Source organism: Canis aureus, chromosome 20 (assembly GCF_053574225.1).
Source record: "Canis aureus isolate CA01 chromosome 20, VMU_Caureus_v.1.0, whole genome shotgun sequence".
Lineage (NCBI taxonomy): Eukaryota > Metazoa > Chordata > Mammalia > Carnivora > Canidae > Canis > Canis aureus.
The window spans coordinates 36,622,077-36,648,642 of NC_135630.1; the positions used below are offsets into that span (position 1 = coordinate 36,622,077).

Genomic DNA, 26,566 nt, shown 5'->3' on the forward strand with positions numbered 1-26,566 from the left:
TGAAATTTTGAAAATTTGAAAGTCAACTTCACAAGCTTCATTTTAAGATAAGTGGAAATAATACCTACTTTACGTTGACCATTTCTTTTTCATAATTACTATGAATTTTTTTAATTTTTCATTTTTTGAAGTACAGGGTTGCCTGGGTGGCTCAGTTGGTTAAGTGTCTACCTTTGGTTCAGGTAGTGATGCATGGGTCCTGGGCTTGAGCCTCACACTGGGCTCTCTGCTCACCAGGGAGCCTGTTTCTCCCTCCCACTTGTGTTCTCCCTCTCTGATAAATAAATAAAATCAGAAATTTTTCTGGGTGCCAATCCCTCTATCACTAGGAAAATATGCTTTCTTAAATAGGGGAAGCATGAAATAAGCAGAAATATTAGATTTACCAAAAAACATAAAAATTTTGTCTTATTATTATCCATATAATTGCAAATAAATACTGATCCTAGAGGGACTAGGGATAAATATGTAATCATCAAAAAAAAAAAAAAAGTATAAGGGTGCCTGGGTGGCTCAGTGGTTGAGTGTCTGTCTGCCTTTGGCTCAGGTCATGGTCTCAGTGTCCCAGGATCAAGTCCTACACCACGCTCCCCATGGCAAGCCTGCTCTCTCTGCCTCTCTCCCTGTGTCTGTCATGATAAGTAATAAAATCTTTAAAAAAAAAAGTATAAATGCCTTCTTAATCATTAAATTTTATTTGTATTCTAGTATATACAAATACTGCGATATAATATTTACTTCTGTTTTGTGAATGAAGTCCGAAATTATAATTTTCTTAATTTATAGTTTTCTTTCTTCCTCTTTTTATGTCAATTTTTTCAGAAAAAATAAGCTTAACAGTATTTGGTCAATATAACAAGACATAAAAACAGTGAGTTTTTCATTAATCTCATATCCTAGAAAATACTTTTTTATTGTTAAAATAACCTTCAGGAACTTTTAAATACGCTCGAAGTATTTCTTTCATGGATTCATTTTTATGAATAAAACTAAAGAAAGCAAAACTTTTGTGGCTATTACAAAAATTTACTCCTATAGCCCTGCATTTTTTTTCAAGGAAAAAAAAAAAGCAGAAGGTCCCATTATACTTATCAAGTCAACTACAATTCTAGTTTGAAAACAAGGTATACAGATGGAAAGGGAGCAAACATAATGAAAGGGAAAGAAAAGAAGGCAATGTTCTAAAAACAAGTGAAAGTAATAGGGTTGGATATTGATACAAGTTTCCACAACAGTGGTGTTACTTTTCTTGCACATCACTTTGAATCTTTTGAAATTCTTAACAAAAAAGAATTGCTTTTTTCTTAACAGTCAACATAAGAATTGCTTACCTTGCAGATTATAAGCTGCCAACTGAACTGCTGTATCAAAGGGACACTCTAATCTAAGACCAAAACACAAATTTGTTAGACAAGTCAACTTCACAAGCTTCATTTTAAAATAAGTGGAAATAATATACTTTACGTTGACCATTTCTTTTTCATAATTACTATGAATTTATTTTTCAAAATAATTTTCAACTACTTAATATGTGGTTTACCTTAAATAACTAATACTCACTTTCCACTGAGAATATCTTGTTTTAACTGAAGAACAAATAAATACCTAAGAAAAATAAAAGGCACGCATTTAACTAAACAGAAAAATCTACTTTGAAAAATAATCGTACCCTTCTAATTTGAGAAGAAACATTCTTAAATATACAATTTTACCCACAACAGAATCTGTATAATTAAAAAAAAAATGTGAAAAAATGGGGACAATAAGCATCAGGAGGATGGTAGCATACCCATAAGATAACAGCAAGGAATAGGTGGCCACAGAGTACAGTCCAACCCTTAAGGTTACAGGTTTTATGCAAATTATTGAGACTGAACTCTGTGATCCAATTTAACATTAATCTTACAATACAAGCCACCTCAATGTGAAAGGATACAGACATGTATGTAACTATGGAGATTAACAATAATCTCATGGCAGAGTATTCAAGAGGAAATCTTTCTAAAAGGACTCAACAACTCAGTTTTTACTTAATAAATAGTATGTGTGTATGAATCAGGGATTTACCATATAGAGTGAGTGAATAAATGAGAAGGAGGCAGGACAAAATAAAATTAAAAAAAAAAATAAAATAAAAATAACTGTATATAACCTACTTAAAGTTTATTTAAGACTATTCAAACCAAATCAGGATCTAATATTTTTCATCAGTCAATGGCATTTCAATAGGTAAAGAAAGTCAGGAGCCAATCTGAATAAACTCCCAGTGGCCAAAGATAGATCATTTTGAACATCAATAACTGTGACATGCCAATACAAACACACCAGTCCTGTTTAAAATCCCTAAGTTGACAATTATTCTTTAAAAAAAAAAAAAAAAAGAACTCACTAGTTACCTTTAGAGAACGCTATGGAACCAACTCTTTATTTTGAAATTGACCAAAGGAAAAAAAAAAAATCCTACACTTAAAAACACTGTTCCAAATGAAATTCTATTGTCTGAGGTCTTACAATCAAAAGCAAGAGATCCATTTCATTAGTGATGTACAAGCTGGAAAGAATTATAAAGGCAACCTTCCAACATTTTTAGCTAGGTTTAGCCTGTACAGGTCTATAGAGAATAGTCTTACCGGGTTAGCTCTTCCCGAAGATTATTTGGTTCTGAAGAATAAAATTTAACTCGAAGATGCAGACAATAGGGTGAACCAACTGTCATTAAAAAACAAAAACAAAAAATAATGTTAAGTTTTTAAGGAACTATTCATTCAAATAGCAAGAATTTTCAGTCAGTAAATTTATGAAAAAATCTACTCAAGTGGGGACAGAAGACAAGTTATTGTGGCAATATTTTACATACCAAAATATTGTATGACCTAATTAAAGCCTGATAGGCTAACACAAAAAAGATCAATCAGTAGATTTCTTTAAATGTACCAACCATCATACAGTACTATTAGAATCAGCTGTCCTCCCAAGAATAGATTGCTCTAGATGAATCCTAACAGTTTGGGGCCAAATGCATCAAACACAAGTCTTAACTATGTAATCTAATACAAGCTTAACTATGTAATCTAACAGCCCTAAAAAAAACCTGCCAAGCTGTATTTCTTGGGTACTAATGCCTAGGTTATTAACTGTTCATAGCAAATTCCCCCACACTTTCCAATTCATTTCACTTACTTCATTCACTAACTTCTAAATTCTCGGTGGCTTTACATTATCTTGTAAAGCCAAAAGTTGAGGTGCTCTGAAACCTCTTAAAACAAATGACAAGTGGGATGGCAAACTGGACATTGGTATCTTCCCCTGATTTGTTAGGAATGATACATTTTATGTGAATTGTTTCACTTCATTATTCTTAATTTCTAAAAGCTACAACTTTAAAGTCTCAAAATATTTTATAAAGCAGGGCAGATGCCAAACAGGAAAATTCCAATGTACGAAATTATTAAAAGTTAAGCACCTCATGAGAACTCAATCTCTTTTGCAAGTTACAAACCTTTCTATGGGAAATAAACTGTAAAGTACCTGACTCTAGATTACTACTAACCCCATATAATTTAGGAGGTGGGTCAGTGTATCAAATTGAAATTATCTTTAGAAAGCAGAGATGCTAAGAAATACATCTGAAACATGATCTCTTTATTAGGAATCAGTTTCTAATATATAATTACATATAACTGAATTTTACTTTTTGTTCATAGTATTTCCAACACTTACTTTTTACTTGCTTTTTGATGCTCTTTGTACCATCTAACCAGTGCTGAAAACAAAAACAAAAATCAGATGTTAAGCAAATGATACAACTCAACATTATCATTAATAAAAGTTAATTTTCATTATGCTTCTGTGATAACTAGAAGGAAATATTTCACAAGAGAAAAAAGAATGAATGAAAATGGGTGGAGGATTATCTGCCAACATCTACAGCAAGCTTACGACACACAAGCAAAAAATGACCTAAAACCAGATATAGGACTAATTTTTAAAAAATATTTTATTTATTTAAGAGAGAGGGAGAGAGCAAGAGCAGGAGGTGTGAGGAGCAGAGAGAGGGACAAGCAAACTTCACGTTGAGCGCAGAGCCCAATTTAGGGCTCAATCCCAGGATCCTGAGATCATGATCTGGGCTAAAATCGAGTCAGTCACTCAACCAACTGAGCCATCCAGGCAACACCCAGATAAATGACCTCTTAAAACATTTCTTCTGCTCCCTCACAGTAACAAGGGTGGTATTTTATTTTATTTTATTTTTTTTAACCTTTTTTTTTTTTTCTCAACTTTATACTATTACAGCATATTCACTGGTCATTTCAGGTTCCTAGTAATTAGTTTTATTTTTTATTTTTATTTTTTAAATTTTTATCTATTTATGATAGTCTCACAGAGAGAGAGAGAGAGAGGCAGAGACACAGGCAGAGGGAGAAGCAGGCTCCATGCACCGGGAGCCCAACGTGGGATTCGATCCCGGGTCTCCAGGATCGCGCCCTGGGCCAAAGGCAGGTGCCAAACCGCTGCGCCACCCAGGGATCCCAAGGGTGGTATTTTAAATCCTGCCCTTAGTTTTTCTATTTCCCAAAAAAAATGATTATTTCAAAAACTGTTAAAATTAGAAAAAAGAAAGTATTCTCATATTCCAGTGCCTGGTTCATTCTTGTAATAAAAATGTTAAGATTTACTAGGGCACCTGGTGGGGTGCCTGTGTCTCTGGCTGGCGCATGCGCTCTCTGTCTCTGTGTGTCTCTCATGAATAAATAAATAAAATCTTAAATAAATAAATAAATACCTGTGTATTAAAAAAAGTTTACAAAACAGATACTACTCACAAGTAGTACTTTGAAAGAGCCTATACAATAAAATTAGATCTATCTCATAACTAAGGCCCCACCTATTAAATGAATCAGTCTTTGCTCCTGGGCTTTACAAATGAAAAATGTTAACACTGTGACTAGCTGACTTCTGGTTTCAAAACTAATAGCCTTTTGATTTTTGTAACCTCTCCACTATGAAATGTCTGTAACACAAACAGACTTAAGACACAATTCCAGAGACTTCCACAGATAAACCATTCCCAGCTCACTTCTCATCACTATTAATCCCTTTACAACACCAAGTCCTAACAGTGACAGGATACACTCACCCAACTAAGATATACATGATTGTGTTCTCTCCAGCATGCTTACAATTCCAAGCACCCTAAAAACGAAATAAGTGTTCTTGTGCTAACTAGTTCACAGAGCTAAAGAATCCAGTTTCAGAAATCCAGATAGGCAATGAGCGGATAAACAAGGCTGCATTGTTAATAGCCTTGTAACCATTTGCTTTTCTTGCCAATTATTTGCCTAGCCTCTTCTCTCCATTCTCCCCCAAGATCCAAAAAGTGAAATTCACAAAACTACCAGTGTGGAGCAAAATACCTCTGCATGTTGAAATAAGATGCTCAGTAAACATTTCAAAAGGCAATTAAATACTATGCAATATTTTCTCTGGATTCTGAGTGTGTAAGCCATTTAGTCAGCCATCTCTCATCTTTTTTTTTTTTTTTTTTTAAGATTTTATTTTTAAGTAATCTCTGTACCTAACATGGTACTCAAACTCACAATCCCCTGACTGAGCTAGCCAGGAGCTCCAGCCATCTCTTCTCTTTTAATAAATTTGGCTAGACATTGACTTTTAAGCCTATTTCAATCCAGTAACTGTTCAGTTTTACACATCCCTCCAATAGAATCCTAGGCTAGCCAGTAGAAACACAATTCAATCTATTAGCAGAAAAGATTTCAATCTAGTACAGCAAAAAGTTGGGATCCCTGGGTGGCACAGCGGTTTAGCGCCTGCCTTTGGCCCAGGGTGTGATCCTGGAGACCCGGGATCGAATCCCACGTCGGGCTCCCGGTGTATGGAGCCTGCTTCTCCGTGCCTATGTCTCTGCCTCTCTCTCTCTCTCTCTCTCTCTCTCTGTGACTATCGTAAATAAATAAAAATTAAAAAAAAAAAATATATATATATATATATATAATATAGTACAGCAAAAAGTCCATTTCATGGCCAATGCCAGCAACTCACTGTCCCAAAATCCCAAACTTAGTTATGCTAATACCTACTATAGCCTGATGCCAACCACATATTGCATATAAGATAAAATTAGTTTTTATACCCCAGATTGTCTTCTTCCCACAACATGAATCTAGGAGTTCTCTATCTTCAGGTTTTAACTACTCTACTGCAAGGAATTAACAGGTTGGTCGCCTGGGCAGTTTTACGAGCCTATGGTTAGGGAGACATCTACACCATATGAGTGCAAATGAGCACAACCCTTCCAGGAAGCAATTTAACAAAGCCTTAAAAATAATTGTCTTTGGGGGTGCCTGGATAGCTCAGTCAGCTAAGTGGCTGCCTTCAGCTCAGGTCATGATCCCAAAGGTCTTGGGATCAAGCCCCACATCAGGATCCCTGGTCACTGGGGAAGCTAGTTTTTCCCTCTACCACTCCCATTTGTTTCTATCTCTGTCAAATAAAATCTTTTTTAAAAATAATAATAATTGTCTTTGACTCAGCAATTCTACATCTAGAAATAATTATGGATGGTACAGACTTACTTACAAGGAATTATGTGAAAGTTACAACAATATACATACGCAACAACAGTGAACTGGTTAAATAAGGTAGGATAGACTACCATGCAGCAACTAAAAACAAGGGAAGCAGATATTTAAGGATCTGGAAAATCATTTATAATATATTGCTGAATTTTAAAAAGCAGGGTATAAAATACTGTCTTATCAAAATATACAAATTTGTATATAAAAACATGTTTTTCTTTTGGACTGAGACGATCTACAACAAAACAGTAACAAATGTTCTCTCAGGGTGGTGCATACTGCTGTGATAATTTTTCTTCTTCGTGCTTTCCTCTATCTTCAACTTGCTCTACAATAAGCAAGTATTATTTAATATACTCATGGATTCCTTATTTTATATAAATAATATATTCATATGGTTTAATTTGGGGATGGTATCAAAAGGAATATGGTCAACAGTCCCTCTACTCCCACCAAAAGGCCACCCCCTCATATTCCCAATTTCTATCACCACATGCACCCCCTGACAAGACATTACTGGTTTCTGACTCCTTCCAGAGTTTCTTCAAACGGAGGAGGAAAAAAAAACTGTGTGTGTGTATGTACTGGTAAAGCCTAGAGAACATTAACAATGGACTGAACATCAATAGGCTAACTATAAATTTTGACAGATAAACTGAGAAATATAAAGGAAACATTAATATAAGAGAGAATACATACTATTTCAAAAACAATCTTTCTTACATAGTTATAACTTAAACTTTTCCCTGTGCAAGAACATGTGAGGGCTAGTCTTTTTAACTTGTACCCTACTATTTTGAGAATCACATTAAACATAAAATCATCCCAGTGAGATAAAAGATCAGAGTTTTCTTCCAAGCAGGCATTTTAGTCTGTTCTTTACCTGCATATAGCAACAGCTTCTAATATCTGAACTGCCTTAAGATGATCCAAACTCAGATAATGAGTCAAGCACATTTTAAAGTGAAATTTAGGAGCTAGGGAGTTCTGGGTGACGTTCTTCTGGAGAAGGTCTGAGTTCATGTTTGCATATTCTCAAGTCTGTTTTCTTTCATCTCCTCCACATTCCAAGCCCAGGGACTGGAAAATTCAGAGTTCAGAGACAGGCACTGAAAGGATTTTCCTTCAATCATGGTCTTTAGGAGTTGAATTTAAATTACATTAGAAGATAAAGGTGAGAGAATACAGATTCTTGGATGCTTAGTATAAAATTAATACAGTTCTCTTTCCTCATCATACCTTAAAAAGGAAACAAACTCCCCTCTTAATTTCCTAATTTTAAAGTGTGGTTGATAAACTTAGACATCAAAGGATGTGGGAAGCCACATTTCTTTCCATCCTATTGAACTGGGCATGAAAGAACAATTATTTACTTGTGTGTGTTTTAAAATATAAATTCGTAATCACAAACACACTAGACATACTAAATCAAAGAATCACCTAGGCAGCTTTCAAAACACTAACATGCACACACACCTTCATCCCAGTACATAACCGAAACAATCTGTAAACAGCCCTTCAAATAAATGCTTCCGGACTTCTAACTGCCTACACAGCTTTACTAAATAAATGCCCTACTACTTCTGCTCAAAGAGCAGAGTTTAAAACAGAGAAATGTTAATCATCTTTCAAAACAATTCCATCTGCCAAAAATATACCTCCTTTGAAGAGTAGAGGCTTATGCTCTAAATTTGTTTTAAAGAAAATTTTAAACAATTAACAAATGTTAAAAAAAAGAAAAAAAAACCTATGCTATAAAATGGAGAACCAATACAGTGCATTGCTGTATCTAACTGAAAACACTTCAATTAGTCTAAATTCATTATAAATTCTTCCTGGGTGATTATTTTCTTGGTGTTAACAGTCCTGTTATAAGACATTTCAAATGAAGACTTACATAAGCCATTAAAATAGAGTTCCCACTGTGCCGTTCTGTGTATTAATTAATATGCTTAAATTCTTAAAAGTTAAATTCATAGTGGAAATGTAGGTGAGTGAGGCAGGTTTTATATTCACTCTTCAGAGACAGAACATGTAATCTATTTTGGAAATACACTTTTTACAGTTCCTCTTATTTAACAAATATAGGTGTGCCTATGTATGTGTTACAATATGCACATATTTAACATACACGTTATTTATTTCTATATATTTTTCACTCCCCATTACTTTATTGAATTCTATCGTTTGTGTTCTTAGTTAATGTACAATCCAATCATCTGCCCACAGTCACTTTTCCAGCCTTCACAATTTCTGTAACTGTATTTGCTGGCACTTCTATTATGAAATTAAATAGCGCTGGTAATAATAGGCAAATTATCATCCTAATAGAAATGCTTCTATAATTCTTCTATTAACCCAGGGTGGTTGTTGTTATTGTTGTCATTGTTCATGAAATCAAGTATCTGTACAAAGAGAGGAGAGCCACTAAGTAATCGCCACATTTTCTACAAGTGCCACCTATACAGGCCATGCCACACATTCACTCAGCACCTAGAAATGGAAAAAAGTACACCTTCTAAAGCTTGGATAAAACTACACAGACAAAAAGAAGGTCAATTCCATACAGGCCAAAGTCCATTAGGTTTATTCAAAATATTCTGGGGCTAGAAAGAAGGGACTTGACAGGCCACTAATAAAACCACTTGTTAAGAATTCTAGACTAAGGTATTATCTGCACAGCCTCAGATAAGTAAAGGTCAGCAAGACAAACACATCTCACACATTATGCCTACAGTACCTGAAATAGTTGAATTTTAAAACTAGAACAAGAATTGCCTCTTCAGCATTCAGGGAGTTTGGATTTGCTATCAAGGGAATTGACTATTGCAGCCTCCAGTGTGCACCTACACCACATTTATTCTGTGTTAAACTAGACAGTTAGGTGTTTCCTAGCCCTCAGCTTTGGATCTAACATCTTCATCTCCTTTCCATTGACTGCTGTCTTAAATGCCATGAACTTCAACTAATCAAGTTACTTTATTTTCTTTGTAGTAAAGATTTCAGTTTCAATCTTTTTTGAATGTAGTTTCACTTAAGTATATGCGAAAGCAATAACAGCATAAATGAAGGGTTAAACTGTTTAGAATTGGCACACACATCAACTCAGATTCCACTGCTAAAGGCAAGTCACACAGGCAAACCTGGTATCAACTGAAGCAAGAAAGTACAATCCTCTTAAAAACAAAGGCAGGAAACAATGGCATGAAAAACTATATATGACAAATTAAATCAACTGATACTGAATCTTCCTTACATTCCTGAGAATAAACTCCATCTGATCGTAATGTATTACTTATACTTTTAATAGGCTGAATACACTGTGACAATTTACTTAGGAATTTTACACAGAACAAGAGAAGTTTAAAGAATATATATAGAACCAATACAAGCTATCAAATAAATTTTTTTAAAAAGATAAAAAATGACTACTGACCTGTTAAGACTTCATTTTCTTTCTTTTCCAAGTAACAAGGAAATGCTACCTTTGTTTCCCTTTCCTGAAACATGTCAAAGTGTCTACAATCTAGGTAATTCGTTTTCTCTAAAAAGTTAATGGACCAGGGGCACCTGGGTGGATCAGGCAGTTGAGTGACTCTTGGTTCTGGCTCAGGTCCATGATCTCAGGATCATGAGATTGAGCCCAGACCCGGGCTCTATACTCAGCACAGAATCTGCTTAAATAAGATTCTCTCCCTTGCCCTCTGCCTCTCCCCCACCAAAATAAATAAAGAACAAAGCAACAACAAAAAAAGACTTGATGGACCAGTTAAAATTCTTAGCTCTAAATAGGAAAGCTTGAAAAACTTCACCAAACAGAGGTCACTAACATAGGCCAGAGGGTTAAATCTTGGCCCTGAGACTTATTTTGTTTGGCCCAGACTATATTTTTCTTATTCTTTAAAAAAAATTTATTATGAAATATTCACAAGAAGTTGCAATGATAATAGTGAGAAGTCCTGTGTACCCATCCCCATCTTCCCTCAATGCTTACATCTTCCATAACTACAATACAGTATTATAAAATCAGGAAACTGAACTTGATGCAATGTTCTATATTATTTATTACAAGTTTACACTCCTGTAACTAACACCGCTATCACTATACAGAAACATTCTATTATCACACAAAAAATGTTCACATCATTCCTTTATAGCAAATGTAATATATAGTATATACACTTACCTCCTCTCTAATTTCCTTAAACCATGACAACCATTAATGTGATCTCCATAATTTTGCCTTTTCAAGAATATCATATAAATGGAATTTTACAGTATGTGACCTTTAGAAATTTTTTTTTTACTCAGCATAATGCCCTTGAAGTCCATCCAACTTGTGAGTATCCACAGAATCAATAGATTTTTCTTTTCTAATGTTGAATAGTGTTCACAGTTGATTTAATCATCAACTACTGGTCTTTTGTTTTTTTTGCAAATTTTTTTGCTATTACAAATATAGTACAAGTAATCATACACAGGTTTTTGTGAGGAAATAAATTTTCATTTCTCTGGGATAAATGGCCATGCGTGCAAATGCGGAATCATATGGTAAATGTATTTTAGGAAGTTGCCAAATTATTTTCTATAATGGCCATACCATTTTTATATTCTCAATACCACTACATAAGAGATTCAGTTTCTCCACATCCTCAGCAGCATTTGGAGTTGTCATTATTTTTTATTTTAGCTGTTCTAACACATACCTAATGATGATGTCTCATCAAGGTCTTTTTTTTTTTTTTTAAGATTTTATTTATTTACTCATGAGAGACACAGAGAGAGAAAGAGGCAGAAACACAGGCAGAGGGAGAAGCAGGCTCCATGCAGGAAGCCTGACATGGGACTCAATCCCGGGTCTCCAGGATCATGCCCTGGACTGAAGGCAACGTTAACCACTGAGCCATCCGGGCTGCCCTCTCATCAAGGTCTTAATCTGAATTTCCCTGATATCTAGTGATGGTTAACACCTTTTCATGTGTTTATCTGCCATTTGTATATCCTTTTTGGTGAAATGACTCATGTCTTCTGTTTTCTAACTGTTGAGTTTAGGAGTTCTCTATATATGCTAGATTGAGTTCCTTGTCACATACATGGTAAGTATTTTCTCCCAGTGTGTAACTTGGCTTTTTATCATCTTAACTGAGTCTTTCTCAGAACAGAAGGTCTTAATTTTGGGTCACCAGGCTGGCATAGTCGGTTGGGTGGTTTCAGCTCAGGTCAAAATCTAGGGATCCTAGGATCCAGTCCCAGCTCAGACTCTGTGCTCAACGCTGAGTCTGCTTATCCCTCTCTCCTCCCCCAGTTCGTGCTCTAAAATAAATTTTAAATCTTTAAAAAAAAAAAAAAAAGAGGGTCTTAATCTTGTTAAAGTCCATTTTATCAATATTTTTTTAATGGATTGTGGTTTTTTTTTTAATATTCACTTATTTATTCATAAAAGACACAGAAAGAGAGGCAGGGACATAGGCAGAGGGAGAAGCAGACTCCTTGTGGGAAGCTGATGTGGGACTCAGTCACAGGACCTCAGGATCACGACGAGCCAAAGGCAGACACTCAACCACTGAGCCACCCAGGTACCCCTGAATCGTGTTTTTTGTTGTCACATCAGTAACTTCTTCAATCCTTAGGTCCCAAAGATTTCCTGTGTATTTATCTCTAAGTTTTGTTATCTTGTAGTCTATATTTATGTTCATTATTTATTTTGAGTTAATTATTGTACTAATATAAGGTTTAAGTCAAGGCTGATTTTTTTTTTTTTTTTTTTTTTGCCTGATATCCATTTGATCCAGCACCATTCATTATGAGACTATCCTTCTTCCACTGAATTACTTTGGCATTTACAAAAATAAGTTGGTCAGGGTGCCTGGGTGGCTCAGTTGGTTAAGTGTCTGCCTTCGGCTCAGATCATGATCCCAGCATCCTGGGACTGAACCTAGTGTTCTAGGACTTCCCTCAGCAAGGAGCCTGTTTCTCCCTTTCCCTCTGCAACTCCCCCTGCTTGTGCTTTCTCTCTCAAATAAATAAAATCTTAAAAAGACTAAGTTGGTCATACCTCTAAGGACCATTTTTGGGTTCCTGTCTTCTACTAATCTAAGTATCTGTGCTAATACCACAGAGTCTTGACTACAGTAATTTTAAGTTTTGACGATGGGCAGAGTGATTGCTCCCACTTTATTCCTTTTTCAAAACTGTTTTTAGATATTCAGTTCCTTGCCTTTCCATATAAATCTTTTTAAAATGTTGTCTACTGTCTATAAAAGATTTTGTTGGAATTTTGATACAAATTACATGAAACTTTTTTCTAATCCATATACGTGATCTCTCCACTTATTTAGTTCTTTTTCATCAACCAAACTACATTTTAAAATAAAATTTTTAAATGGAAGATTTAACCTACAAATCCAACCAGCTTCTCTTGAAATACCTAAAGATAAATCCAGCAATGTTATTTGGAAACAAATGACTGGAGCTAGGTAGTACCAGCCCCTTTTTAAATAGAAAAGTGATATGCTCCCCATTTCACCAAAATTCCTCTACCACTATTTATTGATCATCAACAGCCTGTTACATGTGGGCCCCAATTTATCATTATGCTGTATTGCTCTGTAACTATCTCTATTAAAAATGGGAAATGAAAACCTATCAAATATGCAGCAACATTCAGAAAAAAAAAAAAAAACTATAGTTCTTGGAAGTACATAACCCTATGTCTTTTAAGATGTACTCCAACTTTTTTCCCCTTCTTTTGTTTTTCTGTTTGATCCCAATAGAAATTTGATTTTAAGACTCAAAATTATTCCTCCAAAATAAATCATATATGTTTTCTAGGAAATTATTATAGTTAATTCCTCAACTATTTTGCCAAGTCTTATTGTACCAACCTAAATACACTTGGTATCAAAAGAATTCTTTCTTGTTTGGCTCAAGATATGATATTCCTTCCACACTGGCAAGTTCTATTAAACAAGAGAACTACACAAAATCATCTTTTAAAAACAATACTGGGAGTTCTGCTGTCCTAAGGCAACTCTGTACATATCCTGTTATTTTTATGACAAAAAGTAGTTCCCTAAATTCTTCATCTAGAAATAGTACCATAAAAATTTGTGCACTTGGGGGACCTGAGTGGCTCAGTGGTTGAATGTCTGCCTTTGGCTCAGGTCATGATCTCAGGGTCCTGGGATCAAGTAACACATCGGCTCCCCACCCAGAGCCTGCTTCTCCCTCTGCCTATGTCTCTGCCTCTCTGTCTCTCTCATGAGTAAATAAAATCTTAAAAAAAAAAAAAAAAAATTGCGTAGTGATGAGATTTAAACAGTTTCACCAATAGTACAGAAAAAATTATAAATTTTCAAAAACACTAATTATCATAAAGACTTTAAGAAAACACATGCAAATTAATACCATCACCAGATTCCCCTTAAGCTACAGGTTATTTCTGAAAGAAGGGTTACTAAACAAGAGTCTACAGATGAGATTCAGGAATAACTTAATTGGGGCACCTGGGTGACTCAGGACACGATCTCAAGGTCCTGGAATCAAGCCCCACATCGAACTCCATGCTCAGTGGGCAGTCTGTTTCTCCCTCTCCTTCTGATCTTCCTCCCCACTTGTGCTCTCTTTCTGTCTCAAGTAAATAAATAATTTTTTAAAATCTCATTAAGGAATGACTTAGTTATCTATGTATATACACAGAATATTATATATATGAACATTTTTCCACAGAAAGCATCCTTAGATTTTACCATTACAATTTAAGGTTTAAGATCTTCATTGAACTATATAAAAGGACACTAAATTAAGTTTAGATTTGAAAACAGAGGATAGGGTACTATTCACCAATCAACAAAAACAAGAGCAACCATAAATCCTAGTATGCCAGAACAATACTGACTTACACTTACTATCCCAACCCTCATCCAGTAAGTACACCCTGGCTCTCTAAAGTGGCTTGGTTTAAAAATGGTCTCAAGAAATAAACAGCAAATCTGAACACATCTGTAACAAGTAAAGAGACGGACTCAATAATCAAAAACCTTCTGACCAATAAAAAAGCCCAGGAGCAAGAGAGCTCCACTGGTGAATTCTACCAAATGCTGAAAGAAAAATTCACACTAACCCTTCTTCACAAGACCTTCCAAAATATAGGAGAGAAGACTTCCCAACTCATCCTTTGAAGCCTGTACTGTTCCTACCAAACCAGACAAAAATATCACAAGAAAAAAACCTCACAAAACTATAGACCACTATTCCTTATAAATACAGACACCAAAATCTTTAACAAAATACTAACCAGAGACAAGATGGTGGAAGAGTAGGGGTTCCTCGTTTAATCTGTTCCCCCTACTAACCTAGTTAACTTTCAAACCATCCTTAACACCTATGAATTCAATCTGAGATGTAGAGAGAACAGCTGGAACACTATGGAGAGAAAAGCGATCACTTCTTACAAGGCAGGGGTGTGGAGAAAAGAAATGGAGGGGATATATCGAAAGATAAATGGGGGGTGGGGAGCCTTTGTAAACTGGCTGCAAGAAAGTGGCACAGTGCACAACCTGGATGTTTAGAAATCTGCTCCTGAGAGAGTCCTCCCTGCCTGAAGTGTTCAGTGGTAAAACGGCAGAATCCCAGGAAGGGCGGTAAAGTCTCAATATTCCTGGAGACAGAGAATAATAGGGGTCCCTAGGAGAAAGCTCAAGTTGTGCCACAGACGGCAAACGACGGTCGGATGGATGCCATCCTAGGTCCCAGTAAAGGACTGGAATGCAGCAACCTGCCTGGGGCATCTGGGAGAGGCAGGCCCGGGGTACAGTCCAGGGCCAGGCAGCAGCAGACAGAAGCGGGACATCCTCTGTTCCCTCCAGGATGTGCAGAGCCGGGGAGTGTACAAGAGGGCAAAAGCTCTCCCCGCTGCCAGGCAGCCTTCAAATCATACGAATCAGTGCCCCCACACTTGTCCCCAGGAGGATCTGGGCCAGTGCACTGAGAGACTGCAGTTTGGTACATGTGGGGAGCTGTTGGCTCTGGGCTAGAGATCTGGTCGCTGACGGTTTTTTTTTTCCTCCTTTCACCTGGGAGAGGTGTGGCCTCCAAGGAACAAAGGCCTCACAGGAAAAACAGCTTCACACTGAGCTCAACCACCGGCAAGGGGTGGGACATCTCTGCCCAGACAGAGACACCTCAGAATCAGGGCAGCAGGCCCCTCCCAGAAGAACTGCTAGAAGAACAGGGGAACAGCCAATTTATTAATCAAGTAGAACTGGAAAAATCCAGGACTAAGGGAAAAATAGTGTATAGAATGACGTTTTTTTCCCATACAATTCATTTATCTTTCAGGTTAAAAATTTCCAATAGGGATCCCTGGGTGGCACAGCAGTTTGGCGCCAGCCTTTGGCCCAGGGCGTGATCCTGGAGACCGGGGATCGAATCCCACATCGGGCTCCCTGCATGGAGCCTGCTTCTCTCTCTGCCTGTGTCTCTGCCTCTCTCTCTCTCTCTGTGTGACTATCATGAATTTAAAAAAAAAAAAAAAAAAAAAAAAATTCCAATATTCTTTCTTTTTTCCTGCCTTAACTACAATATTTTATCAGCTCTTCACTTTTAAATTTTTTCCTTTTTTTACATTCATATTTTTACATCTCATAGATACATTCTTCATTTTGGGCTTCTTTCCAACATACTCAATTTAATTTTTGTAAACATGTAAGTTAAGGGGAGCTTGGGGGGAGTTGTCTTGTTTTATAATTTTGGAATTTAGAACCCTCTAACACAGAGACCAAAATACACTCAGAGCCAAGTGGAGCGTCATGTTGGTCCACTCTGTGAGATTATATTCTCTCTTCCTTCCCATTCTGCCCTCTTTTGTCTTCTTGTTTTTATTGTTGCTGTTATTTCTCTATGTAAGTTTTGCTGGTTTATATAAATTTGGAATTTAGCACCTTCTAACACAAAGAACAAAATACACTCTGAACTAAGAGGATCACCCTCTTGGTCCACTCTGTGAGACTGTATTCTCTCTTGCCCACCACCTCTTCCCACCCCCTCTTAAAAAAACTTTTCCTATTTTTTAAAATCTGTTTTTCACTTTTGTGGCCTTTTTTTCCTTTTTATTTTCTGGTCCCTGATCTCTTCAGAATTGTCTAGGGCATATTTTACTTAGGTCGTCGTTGATACTTTTGACTCTGCTCACTCATACAGCCATTCTGCACTGGGCAAAATGACTAGAAGAATTCACCACAAAAGAAAGAGCCAGAGGTAACACTCTCTTCCACAGATCTCATGGATATGGACTTAAGTAACATGTCAGAGATATAATTCAGGAGTACAATTATAAAAATACTGGTGGCTTTTGAATAAAGCATAGAAGACTCTAGAGATTCTCTTACTGCAGAATTGAGATCTCATCACACCAAAATTAAAAATACTTTAACTGAGATGCAGTCTAAACTGGATGCTCTAACTGCTAGGGCTAATGAGGCAGAAGAGTGATACAGAAGACAAGTTGACGGAAGGAAGGAAGCTGAGGGAAAAAAAGAAAAACAAGAGCCCATGAGGAGAAGCTCCAGGAAATAAGTGATAGTTTGAAAAAGAATAATATTCGTCTTTTTGGGATTCCAGAGGGTGTGAGAGAGAGAGAAAGAAAGAGAGAGAGAGGGAGAGAGAGAGAGGACCAGAAAGTATGTTTGAACAAATCATAGCTGAGAACTTCCCTAATCTGGGGAAAGAAATGGGAATTTATATCCAAGAGACAGAGAGACTCCCACCCCCCAAAAAACATCAAAAACAGATTAACACACCAACATATAATAGTGAAGCTTGCAAATTTCAGATCTAAAGAGAAAATCCTAAAAGCAGCTCAAGACAAGAGACTTCTAACTTCTATGGGGAGAAATATTAGATTAAGAGAGACCTCTCCACAGAGACCTGGCAGACCAGAAACAGCTGGCGTGATACATTCAGGGTACTAAATGAGAAAAACATGCAGCCAATACTTTATCCAGCAAGGCTGTTATTCAGAATAGAAGGAAGGATAAAGAGCTTCCATGATAGAAATAAAATTTAAAAATATGTGACCAGCAAACCGGCTCTGCAAGAAATATTAAGGGGGACCCTGTAAGTGAAGAGGGAGCCCAAAGAAACAGGGACTGTACAAATAATACCAGGACACTAAATTCATATCTTTCAGTAGTTACTCTGAACGTGAATGGGCTAAATGATCCAATCAAAAGACACAGGGTTATCAGAATGGATAAAAAAGCAAGACCCATCTATATGTTGTCTATAAGAGACTCATTTATTTTATTTTTTTTAATTTTTATTTATTTATGATAGTCACAGAGAGAGAGAGAGAGAGGCAGAGACATAGGCAGAGGGAGAAGCAGGCTCCATGCACTGGGAGCTCGACGTGGGATTCGATCCTGAGTCTCCAGGATCGCGCCCTGGGCCAAAGGCAAGTGCTAAACTGCTGCGCCACCCAGGGATCCCAAGACTCATTTATTTTAGACCTAAGGACATCTCCAGACTGAAAATGAGGGGGTGGAGAACAATTTCCCATTCAAATAGTCCTCAAAAGAAAGCTGGGGTAGCAATGCACATATCAGATAAGTTAGATTTTATTTATTTATTTTTTTTTTGATAAGTTAGATTTTAAACCAAAGATTGTAATGAGAGATGAAGAGGGACACGATATCATACTTAAAGTTTCTATCCAACAAGACCCAACAATTATGCATATTTATCCCCCTAATGTGGGAGCAGCCAATTATATCAATTAATAATTAAAGAGATACATAGATAATAATACATTAACAGGAGACTTCAACATAGCACTCTCAGCAAAAGACATATTTTCTAAGCAGAAGATCGCCAAAGAAACAGGGGCCTTGAATGACACACTAGATCAAATGTATTTCACAGAAGGTTGATCCAAAGTGCCGGTGGGCGGTGGGGTTTGCTCCCATGGTCCCGGGTGGGCGAGATGAAGTGGAGGCAGCCCTGAAGCAGCCGGTCCCAGAGCTTGGGGCTGGCCAGAGCGCACTAGGCCCGAGCCTCAGCAGGGGGGAGGGCTTCCCGAGAACACTAGGCCACGGAAGGGTGGGCCCCGCACCCCATGTGGGTTGCAAGCAACTTGCCGAGACAGTAGAAGGGCCGCGGCAGGGACTAGGTTGTGGCCCCCTTACTCATTGGGCGCCCGGGATCAGACAGAGCTCTGCTTCCATGTGACATAGGACAGGTCTCGTCCAGGCCTCGGGCCTCAGACTACTTAAGATATGCTCAGGCTTCAGAAGAGGCTTGCCTCCAGTGTCCTCTGCTGTGGCAAAAAGAAGGTCTGGTTGGACCCCAATGAGACCAATGAAATCGCCAATGCAAACTCCCGTCAGCAGATATGAAAACTGATCAAAGATAGGCTGATAATCCGGAACACTGTGACTGTCCATTCCCGAGCTCGGTGCCAGAAAAACAATCTGGCCCACCGGAAGGGCAGGCATATGGGCATTGGTAAGAGAAAAGGTACTGCCAATGCTCAAATGACTGAGAAGGTAACGTGGATGAGGAGGATGAGAATTCTACGCAGGGTGCTCAGAAGATACCGTGAATCTAAGAAGATTGACCGCCACATGTATCATAGCCTGTACCTGAAAGTGAAGGGTAACGTGTTTAAGAACAAGCAGATTCTCATAGAACACATCCACAAGCTGAAGGCAGACAAGGCTCGCAAGAAGCTTCTGGCTGACCAGGCTGAGGCCCACAGATCTAAGACCAAGGAGGCCCGCAAGCGCCGTGAAGAGCGGCTCCAGGCCAAGGAGGAGGAAATCATCAAGACTCTGTCCAAGGAGGAAGAGACCAAGAAATAAAACTCCCTCTCTCTTGTCTGTACATAGTGGCCTCAGCATTAATCAGATCAGTTACTCAATAAAACAAACCTTTATCTGCTAAAAAAAAAAAAAAAAAATGGATTTCACAGATATATACAGAACCTTCCATCCTAATGCAACTGAATACACATTGTTCTCAAGTGAACATGGAACTTTCTCCAGAACAGCCCACATACTGATTCACAACTCTGGTCTCAACCAATACTAAAAGACTGGGATTGTCCCCTGCATATTTTCAGACCACAATGCTTTGAAACTAGAACTCATTCACAAGAAGAAATTTGAAGAAATTCAAACACATGGAGGTTAAAGAGCAACCTATTAAAAGATGAATGGGTCAACCAGGAAATTAGAGAAATTGATTAAAAAGATTCATAGAAACTAACGAAAATGAAAGTACAACTGTTCAAAATCTTTCAGATACAGCAAAGGTGTTCTATGAAGGAAATACATCTCAATACAAGCCTCCCTTAAAAATTGGAAAAATCTCAAATACTCAAGCTAACCTTACATCTAAAGGAACTAGAGAAAGAACAGCAAAGAAAGCCTAAAACAAGTACAAAAGAGATAATAAAGATTAGAAGCAGAACTCAATGAAATAGAGATCACCAGAAGAACTGTAGAACAGATCAACGAAACCAGAAGCTGGTTCTTTGAAAGAATAAGAGAGATAAACCCCTAGCCAGACTTACTAAAAAAAAAAAAAAAAAAAAAAAAAAAAAAAGACTCAAATTAATAAAATCACAAACAAAAGAGGAGAGATCACAATCAATACCAAGGAAAACCAAACGATTTTAAAAACATAATATAAGTAACTATATGCCAACAAATTAGGCAATCTGGAAAAAATGGATACATTTCTGGAAACCTACAAATTACCAAAACTGAAACAGGAAGAAGTAGAAAACCTGAACAGGCTAATAACCAGTGAGGAAATTGAAGCAATCATCAAAAACCTCCCAAGAAATAAAAGTCCAGGGCTAAAAGAAATAATACCTATTCTACTGAAGCTGTTTCAAAGGATAGAAATGGAAGGAAATCTTTTGAACTTGTTCTAGGAGGCCAGCATTATCTTGATCCCAAAACCAGACAAAGACCCCCCACCAAAAAGGGGAATTACAGACCAATATCCCTGATGAACATGGATGCAAAAATTCTCACCAAGATACTAGCCAATAGGATCCAATAGTACATCAGGAGGATTATTCAACATGACCAAGCAGGAGTTACCGCTGGGATGTAGGGGTGGTTCAACATTTGTAAAAACAACATGCTCAATCACATCAATAAAAGAAAAGACCAGAACCATATGATCCTCTCAATAGATGCACAGAAAGCATTGACAAAATACAGCATCCATTCCTGATTAAAACTCTTCAAAGTGTAGGGATGGGGGGAACATTTCTCAATATCATATAGCCATCTATGAAAAGCCCACAGCGAGTATCATTCTCAATGGGGAAACACTAAGAGCCTTTCCCCTAAGATCAGGAACACAACAGGGATGTCCACTCTCATCACTTTTGTTCAACATAGTAACCAGAAGTCCTAACCTTAGCAATCCAACAACAAAAAGAAATAAAAGGCATTCAAATTGGCAAAGAAGAAGTCAAACTTTCACTCTTCGCAGATGACATGATACTGTATATAGAAAACCTAAAGACTCCACCCCCAAATTGTCAGAACTCATTTCAGCAATATGGCAGGATACAAAATCAATGCCCAGAAATCAGTGGCATGTCTATACACTAACAATGAGACTGAAGAAAGAGAAATTAAGGAATCAATCCCATTTACAATTGCACCCAAAAACATAAGATACCTAGGAATAAACCTAACCTAAGAGGTAAAGGATCTATACCCTAAAAACTACAGAACACTTCTGAAAGAAATTGAGGAAGACACAAAGAGATGGAAACACATTCCATGCTCATGGACTAGAAGAATGAATGTTGTGAAAATGTCTATGCTACTCAGAGCAATTTACACATTCAATGCAATCCCTATCAAAACAGACTTTCTTCAGAGTTGGGACAAATAATCCTAAGACCTTATGGAACCAGAAAAGACCATAAATAGCCAGAGAAATGTTGAAAAAGAAAATCAAATCTGGGGGCATCACAATGCCTGACTTCAAGCTGTATTACAAAGCTGTCATCATCAAGACAGTATGGCACTAGCATAAAAACAGACACATAGATCAATGGAACAGAATAGAGAACCCAGAAACAGACCCTCAACTCCATGGTCAACTCATCTTTGACAAGGCAGGAAAGAATATCCACTGGAAAAAAGACAGTCTCTTCAATAAATGGTGCTGGGAAAACTGGACAGCCACATGCAGAAGAATGAAACTAGACCATTCTCTTACACCATACACAAAGATAAACTCAAAATGGTTGGAAGACCTAAATGTGAGACAAGAATCCATCACAATCTTAGATGAGAACACAGGCAACGTTTTTGAACTTGGCCATAGCAACTTCTTGCAAGACACATCTATGAAGGCAAAGGAAACAAAAGCAAAAATGAACTTTTGGGACTTCATCAAGATTAAAAGCTTCTGCACAGCAAAGGAAACAGTAAACAAAACTAAAAGACAACCTACAGAATGGGAGAAGACATTTGCAAATGACCTATCAGATAAAGGGCTAGTATCCAAGATCTATAAAAAACTTACCAAACTCCATACCCAAGAAACAAACAATCCAGTCATGAAATGGGCAGAAGACATGAACAGACATTTCTCCAAATAAGACCTACATATAGCCAGCAAGCACATGAAAAAATGTTCTATGTCACCTGCCATCAGGGAAATACAAATCAAAACCACAATGATTGGGCAGCCCCAGTGGCGCAGTGGTTTAGCGCCGCCTGCGGCCTGGGGTGTGATCCTGGAGACCCCGGATCGAGTCCCACATCAGGCTCCCTGCATGGAGCCTGCTTCTTCTTCTGCCTGTGTCTCTGCCTCTCTCTCTCCTCTGTGTCTTTCATGAATAAATAAATAAAATCTTTAAAAAAAACAAAACAAAACAATGATTTACACCAGTGAGAATGGCTAAAATTAACAAGAAAGAAAACAAATGTTGGCATGGATGTGGAGAAAAGGGAACCTTCTTGCACTGCTGGTGGGAATGCAAACTGGTGCAGCCACTCTGGAAAACAGTGTGGAGGCTCCTCAAGAAGTTAAAAATAGAGCTACCCTATGACCCAGCAATTGCACTATTGGGTATTTACCCCAAAGATACAGATGTAGTGAAACGATGGGGACACCCACACCCCAATGTTCATAGCAGCAATGTCCATAAATAGCCAAGCTGTGTGTAAGGAGCCATGATGCCCTTCAACAGATGAATGGATAAAGAAAATGTGGTGTGTGTGTACACACACACACATATATACATTTATATATACATACACACACAATGAAATACTACTCAGCCATCAGAAAGGATGAATATCTATTATTTACTTCAACATGGATAGAACTGGAAGGTACTATGCTGAGTGCAGTAAGTCAATTTCATATGGTTTTGAGAAAGATAATTATCATATGGTTTCACTCATATGTGGAATGTAAGAAATAGTAAAAGAGACTATTAAGGGAAACTGAGTGGGGGAAAATTAGAGAGGAAGACAAACCATGAGAGTCCTAACTGGGAAACAAACAAAGGGTTTGTGGTGGGTGGGGGAATGGGGTAACTGGGAGATAGGCACTAAGGAGGGCAAATGATGAAGTGAGCACTGGTTGTTATATGCTGGCAAATTGAAATGAAATAAATTGAAATAAAGTATTTTTAAATATATATTTTAAAAAAAATTTTTAAGAACCCAAAATACTAGCAAAGCAAATCAAGCAACATACAAGGGGATTATACACCATGACCAAGTGGGATTTATCCAGAAAACCAAAGTTAGTTCAACATATTAACAAAGAAAAAAACTATCAACATAATACACCATATTAACAGAATATAAGAGATAAACCATATGATCTTCTCAATAGATGCAGAAAAAAGGTGTTGCGTTTTGTTAAAAAACCCAACACCCTTTTATCATAAAAAAAAAAAAAAAAAAAACACTCAATAAAACAGAAATAAAAGAGAGCTTCCTTAAAGTGATAAAGGGCACCTATAAAAATCCCACACATAACATACTTAATGGTGAAATACTGAACACTTTCCGGTTCTAGCCAGGGCACTTAGGCAAAAAAAAAAAAAAAAAAAAAGAAAAAGAAAAGAAAAATGAAAGGCATGCAAGATTAGGGGGTGCCTAGTTGGCTCACTTGATGGAGCATGTGGACTCTTGATCTCAGGGTCTTGAGTTCAAGCCCACACTGGGCATAGAACTTACTTAAAAAATAAAAATGAAAATACATCAACACTGAATAATATATAGAGCTGATGAATCACTATATTGCACAAGTGAAACTAATATAACACTGTAGGCGTGCCTGGGTGGCAGTCAGTTAAGCATCCAGCTATTGGTTTCAGCTCAGGTTGTGATCTCAGACTCTTGAGATCCTGCATTGGGATCCATGCTCAGTGCAGAGTTGGCTTAAGATTCTTTTTCCCTCCCCTTCCCTATGTGTGCACATGCTCTCTGTCAAATAAATAAGTCTTTAAATAAACAAATACACATACATAAAATGGGCAAAGGATTTGAATAATTTCTCAAAAAAAGATATATGAACACCCAATTAGCACATGAGAAGATATTCAAGATTACTAGTCTTTAAGGAAGTTTAAATCAAAACCACATGAGACCACTTCATACAACTAAGACAGCTAGAATCAAAAATGAATATTGTGTTCGTAAGGATATGGCAAAATTAGAACCCTCACACATTGCTGGGAGGAATGTGGAATGGTATAGTCACTATGGAAAACAGTTTGATAGTTCTTAGAGTTACCTTAAGACCCAGCAAATCCACTCCTAGACACATACCCAAGAGAATTGAAAATTATATTCATGCAAAAACTTGTAAACAAATACTGATAGCACTATTCCTAACAGCCAAAATGAATGAACCCAAATGTCCATCGATGAATGAACAAAATGTGGTATATCCATTCAATGGAATATTATTTAGGCATTAAACATCAAGTACAGAGATGCTACAATATAAACCCTGAAAATATTATGCTAAGCATGTTTCCAGACTCAAAAGGCTATATATATCACATGATTCCATTTACACAGAATTTTCAAAATAGGCACATCCATACAAATAGAAAGATTAGTGTTTGTAAGGGGCTGTGGGACGGGGGTAATGGAGAGTGACTGGCAATGTGAACATGGTTTCTTTTGCAAGTTATTAAAATGTTCTGGAATTAGATAGTGGTGATAGCTGCATAACACTGAATATATAAAAAACCACTGGTAAATTTTATGATTTATAAATTATATCTCAATTTTTTAAAAAGTGGCCTACTTTAGGCAAAAGACTGATCACCTTAATTAAAACCAACTTTGTTTTCCTCAAGCATGCCTTCTCTCTTCTAATCCTCCCACTCTAAACCATGCCTCTAGGGAGATAACTCTTCAACCCTATCTCCAAAGAAGTACTTTACATATTATTCTGTATTTATAAGATAATTGGCTCATAAGAAGCTTCCTCTTCCCAAATAATTCATTCCAGAAGTAAGAAGGCAGTCTGGGCAATGCCAGAATCTGTTCAGGGAGAGGTTAGAGACTGATTCCATCCAAAGTAAGTGATCACTCTGATAAACATATTGATGAGAATCAAAGCTTGGATTCTGTAGAAGAAAACTATAAATATGGGAGAGGAAAAAACTATAGTAAGCTCTGTAGCATTGGACTGGAATTGGGAGCTACAGGTGTGAAGTCGTAGTGTCAATTTATATAGATAGACAAAAATAAACATGAACATATATTCTCTAAATCTGACCACAAAGCCAATTGGAAAACTGGCTAATTCCAGGGCTGGAACAAGGAAATACAATATGAATATGGAACACACTCTTGGGCCAGAAAGTAAGATACCCAAAGAATGATGGGTGCATGTATCAAGAACACAGAAGACATCTTGAAGCAGCTTTCATTGGCCAAACTTGGGAAACTTCGAGCATCAAAAGACAGTAACAAATTATAACACAATGGATAAAACAGGAATCCATTAGCTCATAAATAAACAGTAAGTCTGATAAAGTCTCAAAGTAACTGCCCACAAAAAAATAAAATAAATTTTTAAAAACTTATTAATTAGAAAGAGAAAAAGAATATAATGGAAAGGCCTGGTAGATAACACTTTAACCAAGGGACCAAAGTTAATATCAGGGTACTTGGGTGGCTCAGTCAGTTAAGCATCCAACTCTTGATTTGGGTTCAGGATATGATTTCAGGGTTGTGAGATCAAACTCCACACTGCAATGCTCCACACTGGGTGTGGAGCCTCCTTAAAATTCATTCATTCTCTCTCTCCCCACTCTACCCCTCTCCATCCTGTCTCAAAAAAAAAAAAAAAAAAAAGATTCAAAATTAATATCACTGGTAATGGGACAAAATGAAATTAAATGTCACTAGGTAAAATGAGAAGAACACAGCATCACTTCGCTTATTTTCCTGCCAAAGTATCTAATAACCTACTTCCTGAGAAAACATCAGACAAATCCAAACTGAGGGACAGCCTATAAAGTAACTGGCCTATATCTTCAAAAGTATAAAAGTCAAGGAAAAACTGAGGAACCACAGTATTCTAAGATGAAGGCAACTAAAGAAATTTGATAACTGAAAGTAAAACGTGATTCTGAACTAGGTTGGCTATAAAGGGCACTATACAGACAACTGGCAAAACATGGGAGTCTCAGGACTAGAGGTGGTAATGTTACAATGTCAGCTTTCTGGTTCTGATGGCTATACTCAATTATGCAGAATATGCTTGTAGGAAACATACACTAAATAATTCAGGGTGAGAAAACATCTGTAACTCTTTCTCAAATGGTTCCACAAAAAGTTATTTACACTGTTCTTGCAACTTTTCTGTCAATATGACATTATTTCAACTACAAAATTAAATGCGTACATGAATATAAAATGAGCTGGTATTAAAAAAATGAGCTAGTATAA

At 37.0% G+C, this 26,566-nt stretch overlaps 1 protein-coding gene and 1 pseudogene across 7 annotated transcripts in view; one reads left to right on the forward strand and one right to left on the reverse strand.

Annotated features, from left to right (window-relative positions):
• Positions 1 to 26,566, reverse strand: part of EPB41L5 (erythrocyte membrane protein band 4.1 like 5) — a 146,115-nt gene that overhangs the window by 93,162 nt on the left and 26,387 nt on the right. For all 7 annotated transcript variants that reach the window (XM_077861368.1, XM_077861371.1, XM_077861369.1 and 4 more), the window contains exons 4-7: positions 3,721 to 3,763; positions 2,631 to 2,709; positions 1,561 to 1,605; positions 1,332 to 1,384 (exon numbers count right to left, since the gene is read on the reverse strand). In XM_077861368.1, the coding sequence (XP_077717494.1) occupies positions 1,332 to 1,384; positions 1,561 to 1,605; positions 2,631 to 2,709; positions 3,721 to 3,763 (220 nt within the window). The remainder of the gene's footprint in view (positions 1 to 1,331; positions 1,385 to 1,560; positions 1,606 to 2,630; positions 2,710 to 3,720; positions 3,764 to 26,566) is intronic.
• Positions 18,857 to 19,554, forward strand: LOC144291948 (large ribosomal subunit protein eL19 pseudogene; annotated as a pseudogene).